At 62.3% G+C, this 23,279-nt stretch overlaps 1 protein-coding gene across 3 annotated transcripts in view; it reads left to right on the top strand.

Moving 5' to 3' along the window:
- Positions 1 to 23,279, top strand: part of TNS3 (tensin 3) — a 138,556-nt gene that overhangs the window by 107,195 nt on the left and 8,082 nt on the right. For all 3 annotated transcript variants that reach the window (XM_041753243.1, XM_041753244.1, XM_041753246.1), the window contains 7 exons: positions 13,121 to 13,292; positions 14,504 to 15,120; positions 15,430 to 15,516; positions 16,996 to 17,127; positions 19,958 to 20,053; positions 20,381 to 20,458; positions 21,133 to 21,210. In XM_041753243.1, the coding sequence (XP_041609177.1) occupies positions 13,121 to 13,292; positions 14,504 to 15,120; positions 15,430 to 15,516; positions 16,996 to 17,127; positions 19,958 to 20,053; positions 20,381 to 20,458; positions 21,133 to 21,210 (1,260 nt within the window). The remainder of the gene's footprint in view (positions 1 to 13,120; positions 13,293 to 14,503; positions 15,121 to 15,429; positions 15,517 to 16,995; positions 17,128 to 19,957; positions 20,054 to 20,380; positions 20,459 to 21,132; positions 21,211 to 23,279) is intronic.

The raw sequence follows: 23,279 nt of genomic DNA, 5'->3' as shown, positions 1-23,279 counted from the left end.
AATCGAGCTTGCCGTCGGGCGGCTGCGTCCCCGTGCAGGGCACAGGGGTGCTGGCTTGCACAGGGAGGGCTCGTGAGGATCGCCGCCTCCCAGAGCGCTGGTGTATGTGACGGGACCACGACCTGAAAGCATCTTTGGGAAATCTGACCTGACAGCCCTGGGCGGGGGCATCCGTGCCTGCGACTAGGGTGACAGGTGCTTGGTCGGATGCGGGTGAGGGTCCGGGCGAGCGGCCGGAACCGCGTGCAGGTGTGGCCCCGGCTGCTGCCGCTCTGCTTCTTTGTTCGGCCTTATGCTCGGTGTCCTCTCCCCGGGTTTGGAGGGAGCGGCGAGCAGCGCGCGGAGGCACCATGGGTCGGGGCGGCGGCCCTGCAGCCGTCGGCTCAGGCAGGTTCCTTCCCACTTGCTTGGCCTCCCGTCTCCTTCGACGGCTGTCCCTGCTGGTGTTCCCCTGTGATGGGAAGGTCACTGGGCCCCGGGACGGTAGGAGCTGGGGTCCAGACCACCCCTCGCGCTGGCCACACCCTTCCTGCTCCGCGTCCACACCCGCCGCCCCCGCCCGCTTCCATCCTGCCGGGATACAAGCCCATGAGCCCCGGAAGGGAGTCAGGGCACCACCTCCGCTTCCCATCCCGGCCTGGAGCCCTGTCCTCTCTCGGATATTTGATGGATGATGTGCCTCCGGGCAACCAGGAAGGTGACTGACACCGGGAGACACTGGGGTTGGAGGAACCGGGGGTGGGCCCGCTTTCCCGCGTGCAGCCCAGGAAGCTTCTGGAATGCTGTGGAGCTCCCGGACGGCTCTGACGGGAAGGAAGAAGGGTCCCCGGAGGACAAGTGCCCGTCCAGGAAGATGGTGTCTGGGAGCCCTCGTGTGCTGCAGGAGTCCCTCGTCCTGCGGGGCGGGCTGTTCCAGAGCATGCGGTCCACCAGCTGACCTGCGGCTTCCTGTCCTCAGCAGGCTCTCGGCGGCCTTTGGGGCAAAGCCGGCCGGAAATAACGGTGGCGTTGAAGGTGATGCTCCTCTCTGAGAACGTTTAAAAGCATAACAGGAGGCGGCTGCACAGCAACCGAGGAAGAGCAAGACCTTGTTCGCAGATGGGAGGGTCAGGCCGGAAAGGCGTCGAATCTCAGCCGAGCTCACATGCGCATCTACCGTGATTTCAACCAAAACACCGACAGCAGGTCGAGGTGAAGGGACTCGATGAAGCGATTCTGGAAGTGCCAAAATCAGCGGAGTATGGGCGGCGGGGGCGGGGGGGGGGACAGGGAACGGCCAGCAGCCGTAGGACGACGACGCGAGCCAGACTTCTAGGGGCTGGAAGGTTGGTTTGAGACAGGGGGTGCGGCCCGTGGGGAAGAGGGGCTGCTTGGTAGGGAGAGCGGGGCAGTTGCAGCGTGGCAGGCCCGTGTCCCCGCAGCACGGGTGGGGGCGAAGGAGGCACAGAGACCTAAGCATCCGTCCGTCAAGCACAGCTCTCGGAGGAGTTTTCTGTTTGCTGCCCTGGATCTCCCCCCTCTGCTTCTCTTTTCTTGCTTTATTTGGGTTTCCATAACCCCGTATTGTATCCCCGTTATTTTGTGCGTTCTTAGGATTTTCGTTCTTTCTGGAAAACGTGCTTTGGCCGTTCATTAAGGGGGTGGGTCTCCAAACAAGCCCTGTTAATTCTCTGCCACCTGTGAATTTTTCGACCCCGTTGCCGAAGGATGTTTAGGCCATGTGTGGGATTCTTAGTTGGTGGTTCGTTTCCTTGTTTTTTTGTTTTGTTTTGTTTTGTTTTGTTTTTGGGAAATTGGTGCCACTTCCGTTTGGCCTGTTGGTGTCAGATGAGCAGTCGCCCATGTTTGGAGTGGTGTCCCCCGTCCGGGCTGCCTGTGCAATGGGCACCTTGTCTCGGGTTCAGAAGCTTTGTCGCGATGGGTGGGTTTTCCTGGTGTTTATCTTATTCGGGGATCGTGTGGCTCCCTGACTCAGTGGTCACGTCCTGGGCCAAGCCTGGGGGGGTTTCCAGACGCCGTTTCTTCTCGTGGCCTCCCAGCTGCCCCTGCCCCTCCCTCTCCTCCTGGGCCGCGGGTGGCACAACCGTGGGGTCGTGTCCCTGGCTCACAGGCCCCTCGGCTTCGGCTTGTTCACTGTTAGGGTTTTGCTGTGCTGCTCACGTGGGGTACATGCCCCTGCTGGCTCCTTGAGTCCAGGATCCCCTCCCCGTCAGCCCTGCCCTGCTGCTGCACATTGCTCCTTCTGTATCTTTCAGTCCCACAATATCCACTTTTGGGGGTAACTTTTACCTCCTTGCTGATAGTTTTTTTTCCGTTTGCTTTTGTTTTTTTCACTTGTTTCAAGAGAATGCACCGTTGTTTGTTGGAGCACGGTGATGAGTTGCTGTAAAATCCTCGCCAGACTGTTCCAGCGCCTGCGTGGTGTCGATGCTGTCGTCATTAACTGCGCACGCCCATCCAGGTGGCTTTCCCTGTCCTTGTGCGGGGAGCAGGCTTTCCGATTGATCCTGGACTCCCCGCGGCTGTGTTAGGCTCTGGATTAATGGCATCTGGTCTCCTTCCCCGTGGTGCTCAGTGCTCCTGCCCCGGGCAGGTGTTGATGCTCAGCTTCTCGCCGTTCCCTCCCAAGACGCCCTCCGTGGAGGGGACATCCCCAGTGCCTCCCCCGTCTGGGAAGCGGGGGTTTTAGGAAGTAGGAGCTTTCCGCTTGGCTTCACTAAACCCACCGTGTGAGGGTTTCCCTTGGTGTCAGGTTGGTCTTTCCCTTGGCATGTTGGGTGAGTGGTGAGGTGAGCGGGCTCTTCCTGGAGCTGTTTTGTCCGTGCTAGGGGTGATGGTTTGGGGACCTGCGGGAGGCAGCAAGGCAACCAGGGCACACCGAGGCTCCCAGACAGCCACCGTCCGTCTGCCTGTCCGGGTCTCCCGTGCTGTGGTCGTGGGGCGTCCCGGGTCTCGTTGCTCCATGAGGCTCAGGGAGGGGTGAGGCTGCGCCCTCTTGGCCAGAATCATGAGTTCCCGGCCTGTTTTCAGCACTGCTGAGGTGGTAAATGTTGGCTGTATGGTCACCACCTCTGTGCTGAGCCCCGGGAACCCCAAGGTGATGCAGGGACGGGACTCGCAGGTCAGGGAAGCGATCCGCAGGTGCCTGAAGGATGCGCAGGGGTAAAGAAGATAAATCACTGTCTTTGTGGGAAGCAGCATTTTTGAAGGCCTTTCGGAGCCAGATCCCATGTGGGGTGTGAAGCCTCAAGCTTGGGGTGGTGTCCTGTTTCCTGGAGCAGACGGGGTTGGGATAGAACGCGGGGAGAATTTATGATAAAAAGGCTAGAAACAGAAGGATACCTGTTATCCTGACCCCTGAGGGGTCTGCTTTGGTGCTCCTGCAGCCAGAACTCCAGGAGGGAAGTGGATGTTTCTGGAAGACACGGAGCCTTATCTTTTGTCCCCTTGGGCAGGAGTCGGTGTGGCGCCCGATGGGCATCGCTGGGGGAGGCTGCGGGGCACAGACCCCTTGATGGTGAGCTATTGGGGCATCGCCGCTGGTGGCCCCACGTGGCAGGGAGCAGGTGGGTCACTTCCGGTAAGATCAGGGGCCGCATTGATGGGGCGCTGGCTGCCCCCTGGAGACCCTGCTCCTTCACACCTCAGCTTTCTGCTCTGGAGAGCTCTGTCCTCGGGAGGCGCCACGTGGGCTCAGGCACAGAGGTTGTCAGACCAGCTGTCACTTGACCACTGAGATGGAGAGAACGGTGCCCAGCTAGGCATGGCGCCCATGCATGAAGAGATGCGTGCAGAGTTGGGGCTGCCGTGGGGACGGGGACAGGCAGGAAACTGAGGCCCCGTGGGGGCAGCCAGAGGCTGGGGTGCGCAGAGCTGCCTTTGGCCGAGTGCGAGGGGACTCCAGCGGCCCTCCCTGCAGCCCCTGCTGGGCCGGGAGGAGCCCTGGGGGCCAGAGCAGCCTCCCTTCCCAAGGAAGGTGTGTAGAGGGGTCTACAGAGGGGCCCACGGTGGGGTCTGTAGAGGGGTCTGCAGAGGGGTCCTAGGGGGGCCTGCAGGAGGGCTTACGAGGGGGTGGGATCCACAGGGCGTGAGGGCGTCCTTTGGGGGGGTCCACAGGGGGTGTCCTGGGGGGTCTACGGAGTCCTAAGGAGGGGAGTTCTTTAGCGGGGAGTCTGCAGGGGTCCACAGGGGGTGTCCTTTAGGAGGGTCTGCAGTGGTCCTAAGTAGGGGGGTGGGATCTATAGGGGGTGAGGGGGTCCTTCAGTAGGGGGGTCCACAGGGGTCCTAAGGAGGGATCCACAGGGGGTGAGGGGGTCCTTCGGGGGTGTCCTGGGGGGTCCACAGGGGTCTTAAGGAGGGGGGTCTACAGGGGGGCCCAAGGAGAGGTCTGTGCGGTGGGACTGCAGGGGGTCTACAGAGGGGTCCTAGGGGGTTCTGCAGGGGGTTTAGGAGGGGGTGGGATCCACAGGGTGAGGGTGTCCATGGGGGGGGCCCACAGGGGGTGTCTGGGGGGTCTGCAGGGTTCCTAAGGAGGGGGTGGGATCCACAGGGGGTGAAAGGGTCCTTCGTGGGGGGTCTGCAGGGGTCCACAGGGGGTGTCCTTGGGGAGTCCACAGGGGATCTATAGGGGGTGTTCTTTAGGGGGGTCTGCAGGGTTCCTAAGGACGGGGTGGGATCCACAGGGGGTGAGGGGGTCCTTCGGGGGCGTCCCGGGGGGTGCACAGGGGTCCTAAGGAGGCATCCACAGGGGGTGAAGAGGAGATCAGGATGCAGACCAGCCGGAAGGGACGACCACGTGAGGACACGGGGAGAAGACGGCGGCCGTCTGCATGCCCAGGAGAGGCCTCGGGAGGGACCAGCCTGGACCCGGGGCAGCCAGCCCCCCAGGACATGAGGAGCACATTCTCGTCGTTTAATCCACGCGTCTGTAGCGCGTGTGGCACCCGAGCTGGCTGATGCACCTGCCGTGTGGGAGCGCCGGGATTCTGACCCAGGAGGCCGGGTCCAGAGTGAAGAGGAGCGTGCTTCACTGCAGAGCCGAGGTTGGGAACCCAGCTGTGGCGCACAGGGCACGGGAGCTTCTGGAAGACGTGACCGCACACCCCCTGAGCTGTTGTTCTGAGGATCGAGTAAGCCTGCCAAGTGGCACACGGACAGTAATCAGTAGTAACATCCTGATGCTTTAGGAAGAAACCTTGCTTTTTCTCGCAAAAACTTGTCTTCCGTGTTTTGCTCATATTTCCAAGACTCCGCGTCATGCACTCAGCAATGGTGAGGAGCCGCGTGGTGTTAACGGAGGCCGAGGTTTCCAGCGCTGACCTCGTGGGGCCCGTGGTCCTTGGGGTGGTCGGGGCGCTGCAGTCAAGCCCCACTACCTGCCTAGGGACCTGGTTCAGGGTCTGAGCACCAGTGACCTCCTAAGAACGACAGAATTACCGTTTCCGAAATTAGAGCAAAAACCTCCCGTTAACTGTCCGGGCTCCCAGTTACCACGTGTGCCGGGGGCATCCGGGAGGAAAGTCCCCAAATGCCGGAGGTTGTGGGAGATCATTCTAGAAGGAGGCCTAGGATTTACGTGCATCCGATTTTCTGCAGGAAATGGGGTTTCCCAGTTACGTCCAAGCGGCAGGTTTGTGCCCCGCGCCCTCCGCACAGGGTTGTGGCGCTCCGTGGTGCGGTCGAGGCTGGGGACTGGTGCTCAGGGCCCACGTGTCACTGGCCTGGGCCGGGCCGCAGGAGCCTTTCCTCAGAGGGTCCGCGGCCGAGGTGAGCCGGAAGCCCGTGTGCGTTCCCAGAGGAAGGCCCGGCCAGCTGGGGGGTGTGCAGGAGGCAGGGGCATCGAGGTCTCCTGTCCGTGGCCTGGACCCGTTGTGGGACTGGAATCCTTCTGGGAACCTGGGACCCTTGACCACGCAGGTCACGGGGACGGCGCCTCACCGACCGACCTGGGCTGCGTCTTGAGGGGTCCGTGTGTGCTGCCGACCTCCCTCCATCCGTCCGTCCATGTGCAAATCCGGACGCCTGCCATCTCCCCTGCGGGCCCTGCAGCAGGTGCACCGGCCTCCCTCCGCTTGGAAAGCACCTTCTCCGGGCTCTTGGGCTCTGCACAAGGGGGGCTTCCTGGGGGCAGCGGGGGGTGCCTCCTCCCTGCCGCCCTGTCCCCAAGCCCGACGCCGGCGGTGGTAGGCAGTCCCGTCTACCTGGACTCCCACCCTATGGGAAGCAGCTGCAAGGCGGCGATCTCCGGTCACCAGGGCCACTTGCTGCTGCGCGGAACCGGCTAACGGAACACGGAGGGAGGACGTGGAGTCACCGGTGGGAGCCCGAAGGCTGAGCACGCCCCTGTCCTCCCGCGGACGAAGGACAGCACACACCGGGGCCCCTCTGGCCACAGTATCAGCAGCCCTGAGAGGAGCGCCAGGTGCCGACTCAGTCGGGACACGGCTCCACGGCGTCCACCCAGCACCGCCTCCGTGTGGGAGGCCCCGTGCCCCGGGCGGCCCCGCATCCTCAGGACCTCCACCCCCGCGCCCTTCTTCCGTCTGCCGTGCACAAGAAGCAGTTTGCTCTCCTGGGTGCGCACGCCCAGGCGTCTTTGCAGGTTGCCGAGGGGCCCCGCTCGCCCGGCGCGTCTGGAGAGTCGGGGGTGCTTGGCCACCCTCACGGCCAGGAAAGCATCCGCCCAGCGTCTCCGGGGGAGGAGTCTCCTTGCCAGCGTGTTGGAAGCAGATCCCGGCTGGAAACGGGATGCGCTCGGAGTGTAGACGACACACAGGGCCGCAGCTGCCCGGGGCTGGTGCATCCGCGCTGCTGGTGCTCGTGTCCCCGGACGGGCGGACGTGGCAACGCTTCCCAAGGGGGCGAGTCCGTCTGCGGGGAGGTCGTCCTGCGCCCAGACAGGAGCCGCGACGGCGACGCCAGCGCCGGGCAGCTCGGGAGGCCGGGCCCTTCTAGCAGGCGGGGCCGGTTCGCCTTGGGAGCGTGTTCCTGCCTCTCCCGGAAAATGCTGACCGTGGCTGTGGAATGCGTTCACGTCCCATGGTTTTTTGTTTTTGTTTTTTTTGTTTAAAGATTTTATTTATTTGAGAGCGAAAGGGAGTGAGCACAAGCAGGAGGGAGGGGCAGAGGGAGACGCAGAGGAGCAGCACGCTCCCCGCTGAGCAGGGACCTGACGCGGGACTCGATCCCAGCACCTGAGACCAGGACCTGAGCCGAAGGCAGACTCTCCACCAACTGAGGCCGCCCGGCGCCCACGTTCCGTGGCTTTGACGGGAAGATTTATGAACGAGGAAGCCGGACACCATCCGCATGGAGGCCGGTCGTCGCTGCGTCCTGTTTGCGGCGTATGTGGGGCTGCAGACGTGCGGCCTCCACGTTCATCCGGAGACACGCAGGGCCCACTTTTCCAGTCGTCCAGGGGTTTTCCCTAATTAATTCTCATTATATCTGGCTGCCTGGCCATCCTTCCTTTGGTTTCCAGAAGGTTGGTGAATGGCCTGTTGTTCTTAGACAAATCACAGAAGCGTTCAAAGATTAAGGACTTCCTTTAAAAAAAAAAAACACCGATACCCAACTTCCCGTAGAAAGCTTTGCCTTTTAAGAATAATACTTTAGGGGATCCCTGGGTGGCGCAGCGGTTTGGCGCCTGCCTTTGGCCCAGGGCGCGATCCTGGAGACCCGGGATCGAGTCCCACGTCGGGCTCCTGGTGCATGGAGCCTGCTTCTCCCTTTGCCCGTGTCCCTGCCTCTCTGTCTCTGTCTCAGGAGTAAAATAAATAAAATCTTAAATAGAAAAGAGCACGTAAAAGTCTAGCGCAATCTGTAATTATTAACAGCAGGCGACATGAGTCCTCGCCGTGCCTCACGAGGCGCCTGTCACAGGGAGGCAGGGAGCGTGGGTTCGGGGTTTGTGTGCAGGTGGCGCACCGGGGTGTCCGGGTCGGGGCGCTGCCCTGCAGCGGGGTCTCCGTGCTGCGTGGGCTTTGGGCAGCGTGGGACCGCCTACGCCCTGCCGGCTTCCGCGTGAGGCCAGCTGTGGCCGGTGGCCGGGGAGCAGATGTTACCCGCTTCCCACAGAGCCTCCTGCGGCAGCTCCCGCGGGACCTAAAAATAGACGTTTTGGAAAAAAAAGGCCTGTGACCCCGTCACCCCTGCTCCGAGGGGAGGAAGTGCAGGAAGGGTAGGCCGCAGGGGGACTGGGCCCAGGAGGTCCTGGGAGGCCTGGGAGCCCGGGGAGCCGCACGCCCCCCCCAGCCCTCGTCCCTGCAGGCGCCAGGACCCCAGCTGGGGACGGAACCAGGAAGCCAGAGTCTGCTCTCCAAACACTGACCCTATTGTGCCTCCTGCACTGGGAAGGGGAAGTGCGAGAGTCTGTCAGGAGGACGCCGGGGCCGCGGAAGGCGAGAGCTGGGGCCGCACGAGGCGGAGCAGGTCCCCGGCGGCCCCCACGTCCCGCAGCACGGAGGGGACAGAGGGCCCCCCGCGCCCCGGGACGCAGCAGGGCCGCCGGCCACGCTCAGAGCGGAGCGTCCACCATGTGCCCCGTGGGGCCGCCTCGCTGAGCCCCGGCGGCGCCCACTGCACCCCGGGGCCTCCTTCTGGGCCAGACTGCGCGGGTGACACTGCCCGGTACAGCGGGTCTAGCAGCGTCGCCGTCACCGCCCGGCGCGTGTGCGGGGTACGTGGAATTGGCCACACGTGTCCCGCCTGCCTGTCGCCGGGCGGCCTGCGGGACAAGTGGCCAGAAGGAGTGGCCCCCGCTGAGGTCCATTTTCCGGATCGAGGGGTAATCAAGTCCTATCGCCCGGGGCCGGGAACGAAACCCGGCCGCTGCCCCAGAGGCGGCGCCAGGGGAACAAAGCCGGAACAAAGCCACTTTCACGGGAGCGCTGAGCTTGCTGCTTTCCGGGAACAGGCGACACAGGAACACAGCGGGCTCTTATCCCCGCCCGCCCCCTCCCCGCCGGCGATCCCAGGCGCCACACGAGCCGGCGGGGCAGGGCTTCCCAGGGCCACCGGGGCTCGGGGCCGGGAGCCAGCAGCACCCGCGAGCACCTTCGGTCCCCAGCAGTGGGAGGAGGCGGCCCGGGTGCCCACGCGTGACCCTTGGCGCTCCGGCCGCGCAGGGGGGCCTGTTGGGCTGCACCGGGCAGCTTCTGACCCCGACGCGGAGGTCAGCGTGGGGCCGTGGCGTGGCCGGGACCTGGCCCCACTCCTCGGGGCCGGACCCCGGAGCGCTGACTCCACATCCCACCCTGCACTTCTTTGGTTAACTTCTGAGCTCGCGCTCCGTCGTTCATGGGTTCAGGACAAGCCCCCACTAGTGCCCGCCCCGCGGCAGCGGCTCTGCCCCCTGTGCCCAGAGCCTCAGAGGGTGCCCGGCACTGCTGGGGTGTCCGCTCAGCGCACTGCAAACCGTCGTACTGCTAAGCTCCCATCGAAGGAGCTTCCTCTGAGCAGCCTTTCAGGTCCCCCCCACGGTAGACGCGTTGTCCCTTCCTCGGGGAAGCTCACAGGCCGAGCTTCCGGCCACCTGCCCACCCAGTGCCGGCGGCCAGCACGGTGCTGACGAGGCGGTTGGCACTCAGCAGGTGCATCCGAAACGGGGAACGGGCAGGGGTAAAGTGAGGATGCTGTCGCCGTCAGGAGGACGCTGGCGGAGGGAGCGAGGCGCCGTGCATCTTGGCCGTCGCCTCCAGCGTCGCTGGACAGGATTGGAGGACGCGCTTCGCAGACCCTCCAGTGGCCGAATGACTCCACCGACTTCTGCTTCACTGTATTACTTTATTCATCTCTTTATTTAGAGAGGGAACAGGGAGGGTCGGGGGCGAGAGAGAATCTTCCAGCAGACTCCGCAGGTCGCGCAGAGCCCGACGCGGAGCTCGATCCCGCAACCCTGAGATCACAAAACCCGCCAAGCGGGGTGCTTACCCGCCGAGCCTCCCAGGCGCCCCCCCAACGCGTGGCGTAGGGTGTCCTGGCGCGCGGGGCGCTGTGCGGGGGCGGAAGGGCGGTGTGCCCCAGGGGCGGGGAGGTGCAGGCGCCTTGCGTGGGATGGAGCACGGCCCTGAGGACGCAGGGTCTGTGCCCGGGGACGCCCGGCTTCCTCCCGAATCGGACACGGTGCTTTGTTTCAAAGTCTCTCCAATTTTTGTCGCTTTTGCTCTCAAGCCGACGTGTATGGTTTTCCTTTTGCTCGCCTGGCTTAGATGTCATGGATTTTCCCCTACACCTGTGACTTGGTTCCTGTAGTGCGTTTGGGGGAGCTCTTGCTAAATACCTTCCCCGGGCTTGCTTGCAGCTCGGCCTGTCCCCTTGCACTGCCCCGGCACCGGTTGTGTGCGTGGGAATTTCTCTCCACGTCCCACACGGCCTCGTGCCCTGCTGGTGCTCCTCCGACTTACCCGGCTCCCGCTCGGCACCCCTGCTGCGTCGTGTGCTGATGGAATCACTGGCCGCCTGCTTCGTGCCATTTTGTTTTCACGTCATTCTAGGAGTTCCACTTGATTATTCTCTTTTTTAAAAAAGATTTTATTTATTCATGAGACACAGGCAGAGGGAGAAGCAGGCTCCCTGTGGGGAGCCGATGCGGGACTCGATCCCAGGACCCCGGGGTCACGGCCTGAGTGGAAGGCAGACGCTCACCACAGAGCCACCGGGTGCCCCATCCACTTGATTATTCTTTTTTTTTTTTTTTTTAAATTTTAACTTGATTATTCTTAACGCATTCTAATTCTTCTGTGAAATTTTCATATATTTTCCTGAAACGTTTTCGGTTTTCTTATTTTGTGTGTTTTTTAAGTGTCTTTTCACTCCACAGTGTATATAGCTGTGGCTATTCTCTCTCCTTTTGTCTTCGTTTTCATTTCTTTGTTCTGGTATCTGTTACTACCAGGACTGATTGTTTTTTTAAGTTAAATATTTGAATTGTGTCCAAAAATTACAGATAAATACATGGGTGGATAGATGGGTAGATTGATGATTAGGTAAGTGAGCAGATGGGTGGATGATGGATGAATAGATGGATGGATTGATGGATGGATAATGGATGGTTAGACCAGTGGGTGGATGGATGGTGGGTAGATGGATCATGAATGGTTGATAGATAAATAGAAATATAGATAGGTGGGGGATGGATAGATGGGTGGGTGGATGGATGAATGGATAGGTGGATAGGTGGATAGATGGAGGGGTGGATAATAGATGGTTAGATGGGTGGGTGCATGGGTGGTTAGGTGGATGGATGGATGGATGGATGGTTAGATGGGTGGGTGGGTGGGTGGTTAGGTGGGTGGATGGGTGGATGGGTGGGTGGTTAGGTGGATGGATGGATGGATGGATGGATGGATGGATGGTTAGATGGGTGGGTGGGTGGGTGGTTAGGTGGGTGGATGGGTGGATGGGTGGGTGGTTAGGTGGATGGATGGATGGATGGATGGATGGTTAGACAGGTGGATGGATGGATGGGTGGATGGATGGTTAGATGGGTGGTTAGGTGGGTGGATGGATGGATGGATGGATGGTTAGACAGGTGGATGGATGGATGGGTGGATGGATGGTTAGATGGGTGGTTAGGTGGGTGGATGGATGCATGGATAATAGATGGTTACATGGGTGGGTGGGTGGTTAGGTGAGGGGATGGGGGGATGGATGGGTGGGTGGTTAGATAGGTGAGTGGATGGATGGATGGATGGTTAGCTGGGTGGGTGGATGGATGGGTAGATGGATAATAGATGGTTACATGGGTGGGTGGGTGGATGGTTAGGTGGGTAGACTGATGGATGGATGGTTAGGTGGGTGGGTGGATGGAATGATGATAGATGAGTGGATGGATAGGTGGATGGATGGATCGACTGACCCATAATAGGTAGAGGCAGGCTCTGGCGGGTGAGGTTAACTTCAGGAGGGAGATGTTTCTCCGGGGCAGACCACTCAGATCTGGGTGGGGCCGATCTGTTTCTGGCTCTGGTATTCCCACAGCGTAGCCTGCAGGGGCCTCCGCTTGAATCCTAGGTCTGTGCCTGCCGTGAGCTCCCAGGCTGTTGTCCAGCCCCCGGGAAAACTCTCCTGCTTAACCGCGTGGCTCCTCAGCAGCTGCGTCAGTCTCGGCTCCACACATCTGGTCCCTTCCCTTGAGCTGAGGAGTCAGAAGGGCCTTCGGGCCGATCTGTTCTCAGAACGTTTCTTCACTTCCCCTGTGTCCCGGCTGCTCGGGTAGCTCAGAACCTCCGTCTCTATCTCCGCAGATCACTGGGATTTCACAGTCCTGCCCACGGGCTTGGGTCCAGGCTCGGCTCCACGTGCTGCCAAGTGGGTCTGTGGCTGGGGTGTGTGACTCGCCCGCATGCCTCCCCTTTCCCGGAAATGAGTAATTGGAGTGACGTGGGATTCCTAGGGACTCAGTCATGCTTTTATCAACCTTCCCTTGTTTTAAGGCAGAAAGCAAAATAACGAGTGTTTCTTAGCGTTCTTTTATTGACCTGATGGATGTGCCCAGTTCTTGAAGCGGAAGTTTAAAAAGAAAAAAAAAAGGCAAGATTTAAAAAATACGCAGGATTCATGGTGATGCCGGACCGTAAGCGGATGGGGGTTTTGTCAGCGGAGTGTACAGAGCTGGATGGAATCTGTGGGCTTGGCGTTAGACTGGAGGTTTCCGTGGCGCTTGGCTTTCATGCCCAGGGCGACAGGGGCCAGGCCAGGGTCTGTGCCCGTTGCAGGGGCGAGGACCGGAGAGCGCCCGCCCAGCCCCCGACGAGGCAAGCTCTAAATGGAAAGCGGGGCTGTCTCTGTGCGGCGTCTCCTGCTGGCCTGCGGGCCGAAGGCCCGGCCCCGTCACGGGAGAAGCGGCCTGCGGCACGGCCACGGCCGGCCCGTCGTACGCTGGTCTTCAGTGGGTGACGCTGTGCTTCCCTGCTTTGTCCTTGCAGACGCGAGCGTGCAGGATGCCCGTCCGCTTGTCCTGACGTGCCGTAGCTGGCAGCAGGCGTGTGTGCGCGTCCTGCCTTCGGGGAGCGGGCCTGGCCAGAGGGACCCCCCCCGCCCCGGGGTGGAATCGGGCCCTCGCCTGCGGCGAACGTTCTAGGCCTGTAAGCCGCTCTCTGCTGTGCTTTCCCCGCTGCAGAACCCCGAGGCTGCCCTGAGGTCCTGCACCGCACCGTGGGGATGTCCGGGAGCCCCGTGGGGCCCAAACCCACAGTGCTCCGGGCCGACGCGCCAGCGGCACCTGCCTTCCAGCGGGCGTTCACGGCCTCCTGCACCATCTCCAGCAGCAGCCCCGCCCAGCGGCGGGACAGGTAGGGACACGGGCCCTGGGAGTTAGCGCTCGTGGCTCCCGCAGACGGGGCGTGGGGACGGGGGGCGGGGGGGCTCGGCCAGCAGATGACACGCGGCTGCTCTGTGCATTGAGAACAGTCGCCGCTCAGAAATGTGATCGCGGGTGAGAACTCCTGAGAGTCCCCATGCACCCTGGGGACCATGGCCAGCTAAGGACCGGGCCTCTGTGGCAGCGGGCTCTGAGCTGAGGCTGGAGCAGGGCGCGCAGGACCGGCCATGGCTCGGTCTCCCTCCTGGCTGGGCGGAGGGGTAGGCGGGCAGATGCCGGCGCCCTCGGGAACATGGCAAGCACAGCGGCACCCGGTTGGTGGGCCTGGGGGAGCAGGGGTGCAGCGGGGGCAGGGGGCACAGACGGCGATGGGGCGGCCCCTGGCTGCTGCCCGTGCCCAGAGTAGGAGCGGCTCCCGAGTGGTTTCCGTGTGCAAGGACGGGGCACGCTCCAGGCACACCTGCCGGCCGCCCCCTTACTCTTTACAAGGGGAGGGTCCCGTGTAAGGGCGGCTCCCGGGGCAGGAGGCGTGTGACACGCGGCCGGTAGCCGGCTTCCTGGGCGCCTCGCCGTGGGGGACTGTTGGATGCTCCACGTGGGAGCTCCCCATTGTGGGGGTGCTGACTTCTCGTGTTCTCTCTCTCTCTTTTTTTTAAATCAAACCCTACTTTCGTATCATTGTATCTGTGATGTGACACATATTACGTTTTAAGCATATTGTTACCTACGTGCGTGTGTTACTACGTTGGCAAGCCCGGGGCTTGAACATATTGCACACGCGACCCTGAGATCAAGACCCGAGCTAAGACCAAGCGTCAGACGGTCGCTCGCTCGACTGGCCGAGCCATCCCGGCACCCCACCTCCTTATGTTCCCACTGGGACCCCTTAGTCAGTATTGGAAACCGAGTCAGGCGCCCGTGTCGGCTCTTGGGGGAGGAGGCGGAGTAAAGCAGGGCCACGGTGGGCACCGGGGAGCACTCCCAGGAGCAGCACGGCAGCGAGCCGCGTGCTGGGCATCGCAGGGAGGGGCCCGGGGGTGCGGGCTGCCGCTCGGCACGGGGCCACGAGGGGAATGGCCTTCGCCAGGTGAAGAGCGAGGAAGGGGGAGGCGGGCGGCGGCTGAGCGCTGACCTTGGGGCGTCTCCCGGGCCAGCGCCCTGATCGCTCTGTCTCTCCACCAGCCCTTCGTCCGGCGAGCTCCTGTGGGTGGACGGCAGCCCCAAAGCCACGCTGGCTGTGCTGGGGGGCGGCCGGCTGGCAGGAGGCCTCCTGAGCCCCGGCCCCGACGGCCCCGGGCGGCCCCACCTCCCACCCACGGAGCTCCAGGCCTCTTTCCACAACCACCAGCCGTCCCTGGCAGAGCCCCCCGAGGCCCTGGGCCCCCCAGGTGGCCAGGCCTTCCTGAGCTTCGGCCCTGGCCCCGTGGGTGGCGGCCTTCCCCCCGGCGAGGACCCAGGGGCCCTGCTGGCAAATTCCCACGGAGTGCCCCAGGCCCCCAGCACCCCAGGGACGGCGGCGGCTGCCGACGACGGCTTCCTGCCCCACGGCTTTCTCACGGGGACGCCTGGGCACGGCGGCCACCACAGCCCGGTCCTGCCGGGCCAGAGCCTGACCCTGCCTGGGCAGCCGCCCCTTCCCGAGAAGAAGCGAGCCTCGGAGGGGGACCGGTCTGCGGGTTCGGCCTCCCCGTCCTCCAGCGGCTTCTCCAGCCCCCACAGCGGGAGCACCATGAGCATCCCGTTCCCCAACGTCCTCCCGGACTTCCCCAAGGCCTTGGAGGCCGCAGCGCCTTCCCCAGGTAGGGGCCTGTCACGTCGGGGGGTGGTGGGCAGCAAGGGGGGGCTGGGGTTTCTGGGCAGCGCCCCCAGAGCCAAGCCCAGGGCCGTCCCTGTCCGTCGGCATCTTCCCCTCCGCGCCTTCTGCTGCCCCTGCCCTGTGCTCACCAGCCCCCTGCCGCGCCCCCGGTTCCCACAGGGTTAGAGAGGTCACTGCTCCCCCGGGACACCGCATCCTCGCCCCGGGATGCACTTTGAGCGCCGGGCTCCGTGAGAGATGAGAGGTCGCCCTAAAGCGTCCAGAGTGAGTATTTTCACGCTCTCTTTTGCAGATAACCCAGGTGATAAGCATGTGTCCGTGAACTTTGTCCAAGACACGTCCAAATTCTGGTACAAGGCGGATATCTCCCGAGAGCAAGGTACAGGGGCAGATCGCGACCTGGGGCGGGGATGAAAACTTAGGGCAAGTCTCCCGCTTCTTGCCCACCCCTGCGGGAGATGCAGCCGATTGTCACCGGAGGCTGCTCCCCGTCCCCGTCGGCCCTGATGTGGCTCAGGAGGGCAGAGGTCCGCCCCACACCCTGGCGTCTGTGCCGGCAGACGTAGCCGTGTGCCTCACACCTGCCGTGCGGCATCCGCCCAGGCCAGCTGGCAGACACCTGAAGTCTTGAGCGTGTCTGAGCACATAAGTCAGGGGCCGCCTCTTCCCAGAGAGCGAACAGGAGGGGGTCCCCGCGGGGTGCAGCCCCTGGGGGAGCAGCCGTCATCCTGCTGCAGGATTTGTGGGGTCGGGAGATGGGGGGGTTGAGCCGGGACGCGGGGGGCGGGGGCCAGCGTGCCTCGGAGCAGGGAGGAGGATGGCCCAGGTCCTGTCCTGAGGGTTCTTTCCTGGAGAGAAGGGGTTAAGCGGCCTGCCCCGCAGCGCTCTCTTGGAATTCTTCTAGTCAATTAAGTAGCTCATAAAAATGGTAAGAATGTGCCTCTCTCCCCCTGAGCTCAAGGAGCCTATTGTCATGTTTGCCCGGGGCGGGGAGCCCGTGGCCCAGTCCCTGAATTGGCCTTTGTGCCTGTGCCCAGCAGCTCGTGCAGCGCCCTCCTTGTCCCCTTCCCGCTCTGGGATCCCCATGAGGGAGACGTGAGCCCAGCCGGATGGTCTGAGAAGGGCCTGCCATGTGCCACGTCCTAGAAGACTCTGGGGTCGCTGACTGCGAGGGCCCAGCCTCTGGCCCAGGATGCGGGCGGGGCGGGTGGGGCTGGGCCTGGGAGGCAGGTGCTGAGCGCCAGGTGGTCCCCGCAGAGCCAGGGGTGGGGGTGGAGGGGGAGGGTGGACAGCAGGGATTTCCTGGTTAGCCAAGTGCCCTGGCCTCGCCCCGCCCAGCCGCAAGCCCCACGTTTATGCTGTCTGCTGGGGTGAATCAGGAGGTTTATGTGAAACGTCCAGGAGCATCTGGGCCCATCCCTTCCGTCTTGCCTTCGGCCCCGTTGGAAGCGCACACGTGGGGCGCCACGTGGGGCGGGGGCTGCAGCAGGGACGGGGGAGCCTTGCCAGGCATCTGGGCGCCCAGGCCGGTGGGCCAGGTTCCCGGGCGGTCGGCAGGGCCTCGCCTGTGCCTCACGGGTGCTGTGGGGGTGAACGGGGCTCATGTGTGCCCGGCAGGTGCCAGGACCGTGCCTGAGCCTGTTGAGAACCAAAGGTGGGGGTGTTGCGCTGCATCCTTGCAGTCGGGCCCCCCTTGAAAGCTATGTGTCATCACAGGACCCCCCTCACACCCCTGCCCTGCACCGCAAGGGACCCCGGTCCGCTCCCTCTGACCCAGTTTGCAAAAACGCCTGCTGTGAGCGAGGACGGGCCGCGTGGACCGCGGCAAACCCGTGCGTGTGTCTCTTTCCCTCCGCAGCCATCGCCATGCTGAAGGACAAGGAGCCTGGGTCATTCATCGTCAGGGACAGCCACTCCTTCCGAGGAGCCTACGGCCTGGCCATGAAGGTGGCCACGCCTCCCCCTTCTGTCCTGCAGCTCAACAAGAAAGGTAGGGGCCCCGGGAGCCGACGAGGTGCACTGACCCGCGTACAGCGTCTGCGGCCTGTGCTGACGCCAGTGAGACGTTGCGGCCGCTCACGTTTCCTTCTGAGTATTTCTCTTTTCCCGGCGCGTTCTACTGGGCACCGTTCCTGAGCAAGCCAGAATGTTAATTATTTGTGAGTTTTATTCCTTTACTGCGTCGAACAGGTGATGCCTCCCCTCGTTCAGCTGCCGGAACAATGGAAACGATCTTGGCCGAGGCAGCTGCGTCCCGGTCGGCCCCGGGAGCCTAATAAATTCCTTCTCACCGACTCTTTCCAGTGCCCACAGATGAGGCACTTTTCCAAACCACGGACGCCCACGTTCAGATCCGCTTCCAGTGCTCAGGGCCGCAGAGATGAGCAGTGACGGTTGATGCACGTGGCTCACACGTTCAGGTTTCCAGATACCGCCCCGCAGCACCCAGACCCAGGGATTTTTTTTGGAGAAATGGTGGGCAGGGAAGGGACCAACAGTAGGACGTTGGAAGGGCCTGGGCCCAGCCCCAGGGGCCTCACGGAGCCCAGTCTGGGGTCGCTGCAGTGCCCACAGGGTCGTGGGACGGGGGACGGCGACACGCAGGAGGGGCGTGGGGGCCGCCCCCAGGCTGCCTCCCGGGCTGCGGAGCCATCGCAGACCTCCACGTGTGGTCGTGCTCGTGACGAAACGTGCAGAAGAGGAAGTAGATCGCTCAGTCTGAAGAGTCGGGGGGTCCGAATCCTCAGGATTTGGCCCGTTCTCAGCTTTACATAAGGAAACTGATAGGTACGGTTCGGTGACCTGCTTTTTGCTCATATTGTAAGAGTTGTTGCTTCTCCCGGTAAGGCTGCTGCACCCGCGGCTCTGTCCTCGCTGACGGTTTTCCCGGGAGTGGAGGCAGGCGCACCTGGGAGGCAGTGCAGGTGCGCGTATTGCAATAGCACGTATCGCAATGATGTGCGTCAGAAAAGCTTTCGGGCTTCCCGGTGCGTGTGAAAATGAGGTTTACTCTCTACCGTGGTCCACTGAGTGCAACAGCCTTACATCTGGAAAGACAACGCACACGCCTCAATGAAGAAACACCCCTGGTGAGAAAGCTCGCGGCCATCTGAGCGTCCCGCTTGTCGTGATCACGGGTCACAGGTCACAGTAATGACTGTAATAATAATGGGAAGACTTGAAATGCCACCAGAAATACCAAAATGGGACACAAAGACACGAAGCGAGCAAATGCTGTTGGGAGGTTGGTGTCAGGCCACCGGCAGTCAGCTTGTGAAAACGCCACATTGGGATGCACGAGGAGGCCCCGGGCTCCCCGCATGGGCCCCGGGCTTGCTGGGAGCAGGGGTTCTGGACGAGCACAGACTCGGGGTCCACGATGTCCGAGAGGAAGTGGCCTCGGAGCTGCGCCTGCAGGGACATGGGGTTTGGCGGTTGAGGGGTGCAGCCCCAGGTGCGGCCGCAGGGCTCTCCGGGAAGCCGGGCCTGGGGGTGCCGGAGCTGGGTGGTGGTGTCATCTGGAAGCACGAGGGGGGCGGGGGGCTCTGCCGATCAGCTTCGTGCACAGCCAGACCTGGAAAGGGGCACCTGAAGCCCTGTGTGAGGGGCTCCCCCGACCCTGCACGCGGGTTGTGGCAGGACAGGCGTCCGTGCAGGAGCGCTTGTATCTGTGGACGGGGCCCAGCGCGGAGAGCGGGGCCGGGCATGTGGAGCACTCCGGGCGGCCCTTGGCTGCGTGGAAACGCCAAGCCCACGTCATCCCCGCATGCACTGTCACTTCCAGAAGGCGGGCGGTGCCGTGTGCACCCTCCTGCCTCGGAGCACGCGTCCACCCCTGGGGCCGACCTTGACTTGGCCGTGCGGTGAGGGTGTGGAGCAGCCTCGGCCCCATCGTGCCGGAGTCCTCTGGCTGAGATCGTAGCTGGCAGCCTGTCCTCGTCCGGGCCTGGGTTTGCGTTTGGGGCGTCACCATCCAGGGGACAGGTTTGGGAGGAACGAGCCCAGCAAGTCAGCATCCCACCTCCGATACCAGAGCCTGGGCAGCGATGGGTGTAGCCAGGCGGCCGGCCGTCCCCCCAAGACACTGTCACCTGAGCACACGTGTGTCCCCTCCAGCGCAGGAGACGCGGATCCCTGTCCTGCCACAGCTGCGGAGGCGTGGGGCTCCTTTCCCAGCTGTGTCCCCTGCTGCCTCCCGTGGCGTCTGACCTCCCGTCCCTGGGATGCGGCCTGTGTTGTCCGTGAACACCAAGTGGGGGCCACCCACGGGCAGGGCCGGGGACCACACCCCCCTGCGGCGGGTCCTACTGTCGGGTGACCTCGGGCTCGGAAGGCCTGCACCGTGCGGGGACTGTGGGACCCGCTGGCGCAGCACCGTCTCCTCTTTCCCTCTGTTCCTGGTTTTTGTCCCCTCCTGCCCTCAGACGGGGTGCCGTCGGGCGGTCTCTGGACGCACCTCCTCTTCGGCTGTGCGGGCCAACGGGGGCTGCAGTGTTGCCCATCCTCCCGTCAAGACCAGTCCCTTGCAGCTCACCCTCGGGCATCCCCCGTGTCCCGATCCTTGTCATCTGTCCCGTGAAGAAGGGACGCCACCAGACGGCGCGGCCCCATGTGCAGCTGCTAACTCAGTCCTCGCACCGGGAGTTCCTGCAGGGCCGGGGGGGCCTCTCCCCAGGACCCCGTGCCTCGCCTCTGGGCACGTCATCGCGGGGCCTCCGCTCTTGTCCCCTCCCTTTAGCTGCCGAGTCATCCTGTCCCGTCTACCGGTGCGCTCGTTTTCAAATTCTCTCTCTTTTTTTTTCTTTTAAATCTCACCACAGCAGGCGACCTGGCCAACGAACTTGTGCGGCACTTCCTGATCGAGTGTACCCCAAAGGGAGTGCGGTTGAAAGGGTGCCCCAACGAGCCCTATTTCGGTGAGTGGCTGCGAGGTCCCGGTCCGTGTTCTGGCCCACGCCGGCGTCCAGCCTTCCCCCAGCCTCCGGGAGCACCCGCGGGGCCTCGGGGGCGCCAGCACGTGGGCCGCCTCCGACTCTCGGGCTTGGTGCCTGCGGGTCTTGGCTGAGAATCACCCGCGGCGCCCCTGCTTCTCTCTTTGCTGTTGTGCCGGACTCGCGGCTCCAGGAGGCTCTGCGCGGGGTCCCGGCGTGCGGCGGTGGCTGCTGAAGACATAGCCGTGGGTGCGTGGCTGAGCGGGGCCGTCCGCGGGCCGTGCTAACCCTCTGTGGTTCTCCCGTTTGCAGGGAGCCTGACGGCCTTGGTGTGTCAGCATTCCATCACGCCCCTGGCTTTGCCTTGCAAGCTGCTCATCCCAGACAGAGGTACACGGTCGGGTCCTCCGCGCCGCTCGGGCTCCCCGTGGGCATGTCGGGTGCAGCGTGTCAGGTCCACAGGGACTCACCGGGGCAGTCAGACCGGAGTCCGCGGGGCGACACTCAGCAGACAGGAGGAAGCCCCGGTGTCGCGTCCTGGGCTCTGAACGGCTTCCCCGGTTGGCAAGTGCCCACGTCAGGAGGCCCCTTTGGGGCCATTTGCATTGATTTGTACAATTCTACAGAGTCAGCAAGACGTCGCTCTTTTTGAGCTTAAGTGACAAACATTCTCTTTGCCTTTTTTAATGGCTGGTTTGAAAATAACCTATAATTCGGGGAAGAAGCACCCGCCACGTAGCGATGCGATTTGGCTGTATTTCCCAGCTTCCCACGCAGCCGTAATTTCACGTAATTGTATTATATTCTATAGTGATTAACGAGCAATAGAGGTAATTGTCGCCGAGAGCCGAGAAAGGCCTGTGACTGGACCACGTCACCTCCCGCCGCCCCCTGCTCAGAATGTGGTGTCCACGGGCCGGGCGCTGTCACCCCGAGACACCCCCCGACCCCTCAGACCCGCGCGGGTCACTGCCTGGGATCCCGGGCACGAGTCTGACCGTGGTGGGAAGATCCTCCTCTGATGAGTCGGACTAATGTTGGCGTTTTCTTGCTCCTTCCCGCAGATCCGTTGGAGGAAGTAGCGGACACGTCTCCCCAGACGGCGGCCAACTCGGCCGCAGAGCTGCTGAAGCAAGGGGCAGGTCAGTGCTGGCTTCGGGATGCTTCGGGATGCCCGGTCGCGGTTTCCGGGGCCGACGGGGGGCGGTGACACAGCCTCCTTTGTCGCTGGGGCTCCGTGGTTGCTGCTTTGGAGGCCTCCCCTCTCAGGGAAGCCGGTGGGGCAGCTCGCGTGGGCTGACGGAAGCGGGAACCCCGGGCTGGAGATACCCCCCGTCCGAATGAGACTGAAGCCGTGCAAGAGGGTCAGGCCCTGGGTCCGTGTGGGGGGAGGCCGTGAGCTGGGAGGTGGGGGCCGGGCCCTCCAGCCAAGGACGCAGAAGCGTTCAGGGCCTGACTCCGAGAGCTGGTGGTTTCGCCCCTGCTGCCGGCAGCGCAGGGTGACGCGGACCCCCAGGCGGTGAGCTAGCCTGCACCCCTCTTTCAAGCTGATAGACTTTATACATTTTTTTGAAGATTTTATTTATTTATTATTTATTCATGAGAGACACAGAGAGAGATCCGGGCAGTGGGAGAAGCAGGCTCCATGCGGGACTCGATCCTGGGGCCCTGGGGTCACGCCTTGAGCTGGAAGGTGGTGCTAAAGCGCTGAGCCCCGCCGGGCGTCCGGACTTTAAAATCCCTTAGAGCAGTTGTAGGTTGGCAGCAAAATCGAAAGGAAGGAACAGAGGTTCCGCATGCGTCCCCTGCCCGTGGGTGCACGACGCTCCCCGGCACGGCGTCCCCGCCCCCCGAGGGCGCACCCGCTGGCTGGGGTCTGTGAACCTGCCTTCACGCCGTCACGTCCCAGCCCGCCGTCTCCCCTGGGGCTCACCGTGGGGCTGTTCATTCCCGGCGACGCCGACACACTTCGCCAATCCTACAATGGCTTCGGCTGGAGTCGTCCAGTTGGTATCCCTGTCCCTTAGCGCTAGGGACTCCTTCGAGCCTCCTCATGGCTCAGCAGCTCCTTCTCAGAGCTGAAGGACCTTACCTTGCGGGGACCCCGGTGTGCGCACCCTTCCTCTGGCGGGTTATGGCTCAGCTGCTGTCACATCCGTGAGCAGAGTTCTAGCTGGACGGGGTGCTCCCCTCCTGGGGTCCGCCCGCCGGACCTTCTGCTAGGAGTGGGTTTCGTTCTGTAAGAAACCAGCACCGTCCTGCAAAGCAGCCGCCCCGTTTTGCAATCCCGCCGGCGGTGGATGGGGGCCCCTGCCACTCCACGTCTGCAGCACCTCCCGTGTCAGGACGCTTCTGGATTTTGGCCGTTCTGACAGGCGGGCAGCGGCGTCCCATTGATGTTTTAATTGCACTTCCTGGATGACGTGAGACGTGGGTCATGTCTTCATCTCCGCCGCCCGTGTACCTCCTTTGGCCTGTTTTTTAGCGAGATGGTTTTCCTCTTGCTTAATTTGAAGAGTTCTTTGTGTATTTTAGAGACTGGTCCTCTATCAGATGTGTCTTTTGCAGATATTTTCTCCCAGTCTATGGCTCATCTTCCCGTTCTTTTTTTTTTTTTCTTTAAAGATTTATTTATTTGATAGACACAGGGAGAGAGAGAGAGGGGCAGAGACACAGGCAGAGGGAGCAGCAGACTCCCTGCAGGGAGCAGGACGCAGGACTCGATCCCAGGACCCCGGGGTCACGCCCTGAGCTAAAGGCAGGTGCTAAACCACTGAGCCGCCCACGCGTCCCTGTCCTTGGTCCTAAACTCTAGAAATCACTTTGTCAATATCCACAAAATAACCTGCTGGGGGATTTTTATTGCAATTGTATCGAATCTCTAGATCCATTTGAGAAGCAACATCTTGACAACACTGAGGCTTCCTATCCATGAACATGGAATCTCTCTCTTCATTTATCCACTTACTTTGTATTTTTGCACCAGTTTTATAGTTTTCCTTGTAAATACGTCCAGTACATAATTTTATTAGATTCGTACCTAGGTATCTCACTTTTGGGGCTGCTAATATAAATTGAATCTTCCTTTATAAATTAGAATCATCCTTTTTTTTTTCTTTTTATTGAATTGTACTTTTAATTCCAGATTGTTGTCCCTGCCGGTGGATAGGAAAGGGATTTTTTATTTTTTAATTTTTTTTTAGGAAAGGGA

Source organism: Vulpes lagopus, chromosome 4 (assembly GCF_018345385.1).
Source record: "Vulpes lagopus strain Blue_001 chromosome 4, ASM1834538v1, whole genome shotgun sequence".
In the NCBI taxonomy this organism is placed as follows: domain Eukaryota; kingdom Metazoa; phylum Chordata; class Mammalia; order Carnivora; family Canidae; genus Vulpes; species Vulpes lagopus.
This window is presented reverse-complemented; position numbering and strand designations above follow the sequence as displayed.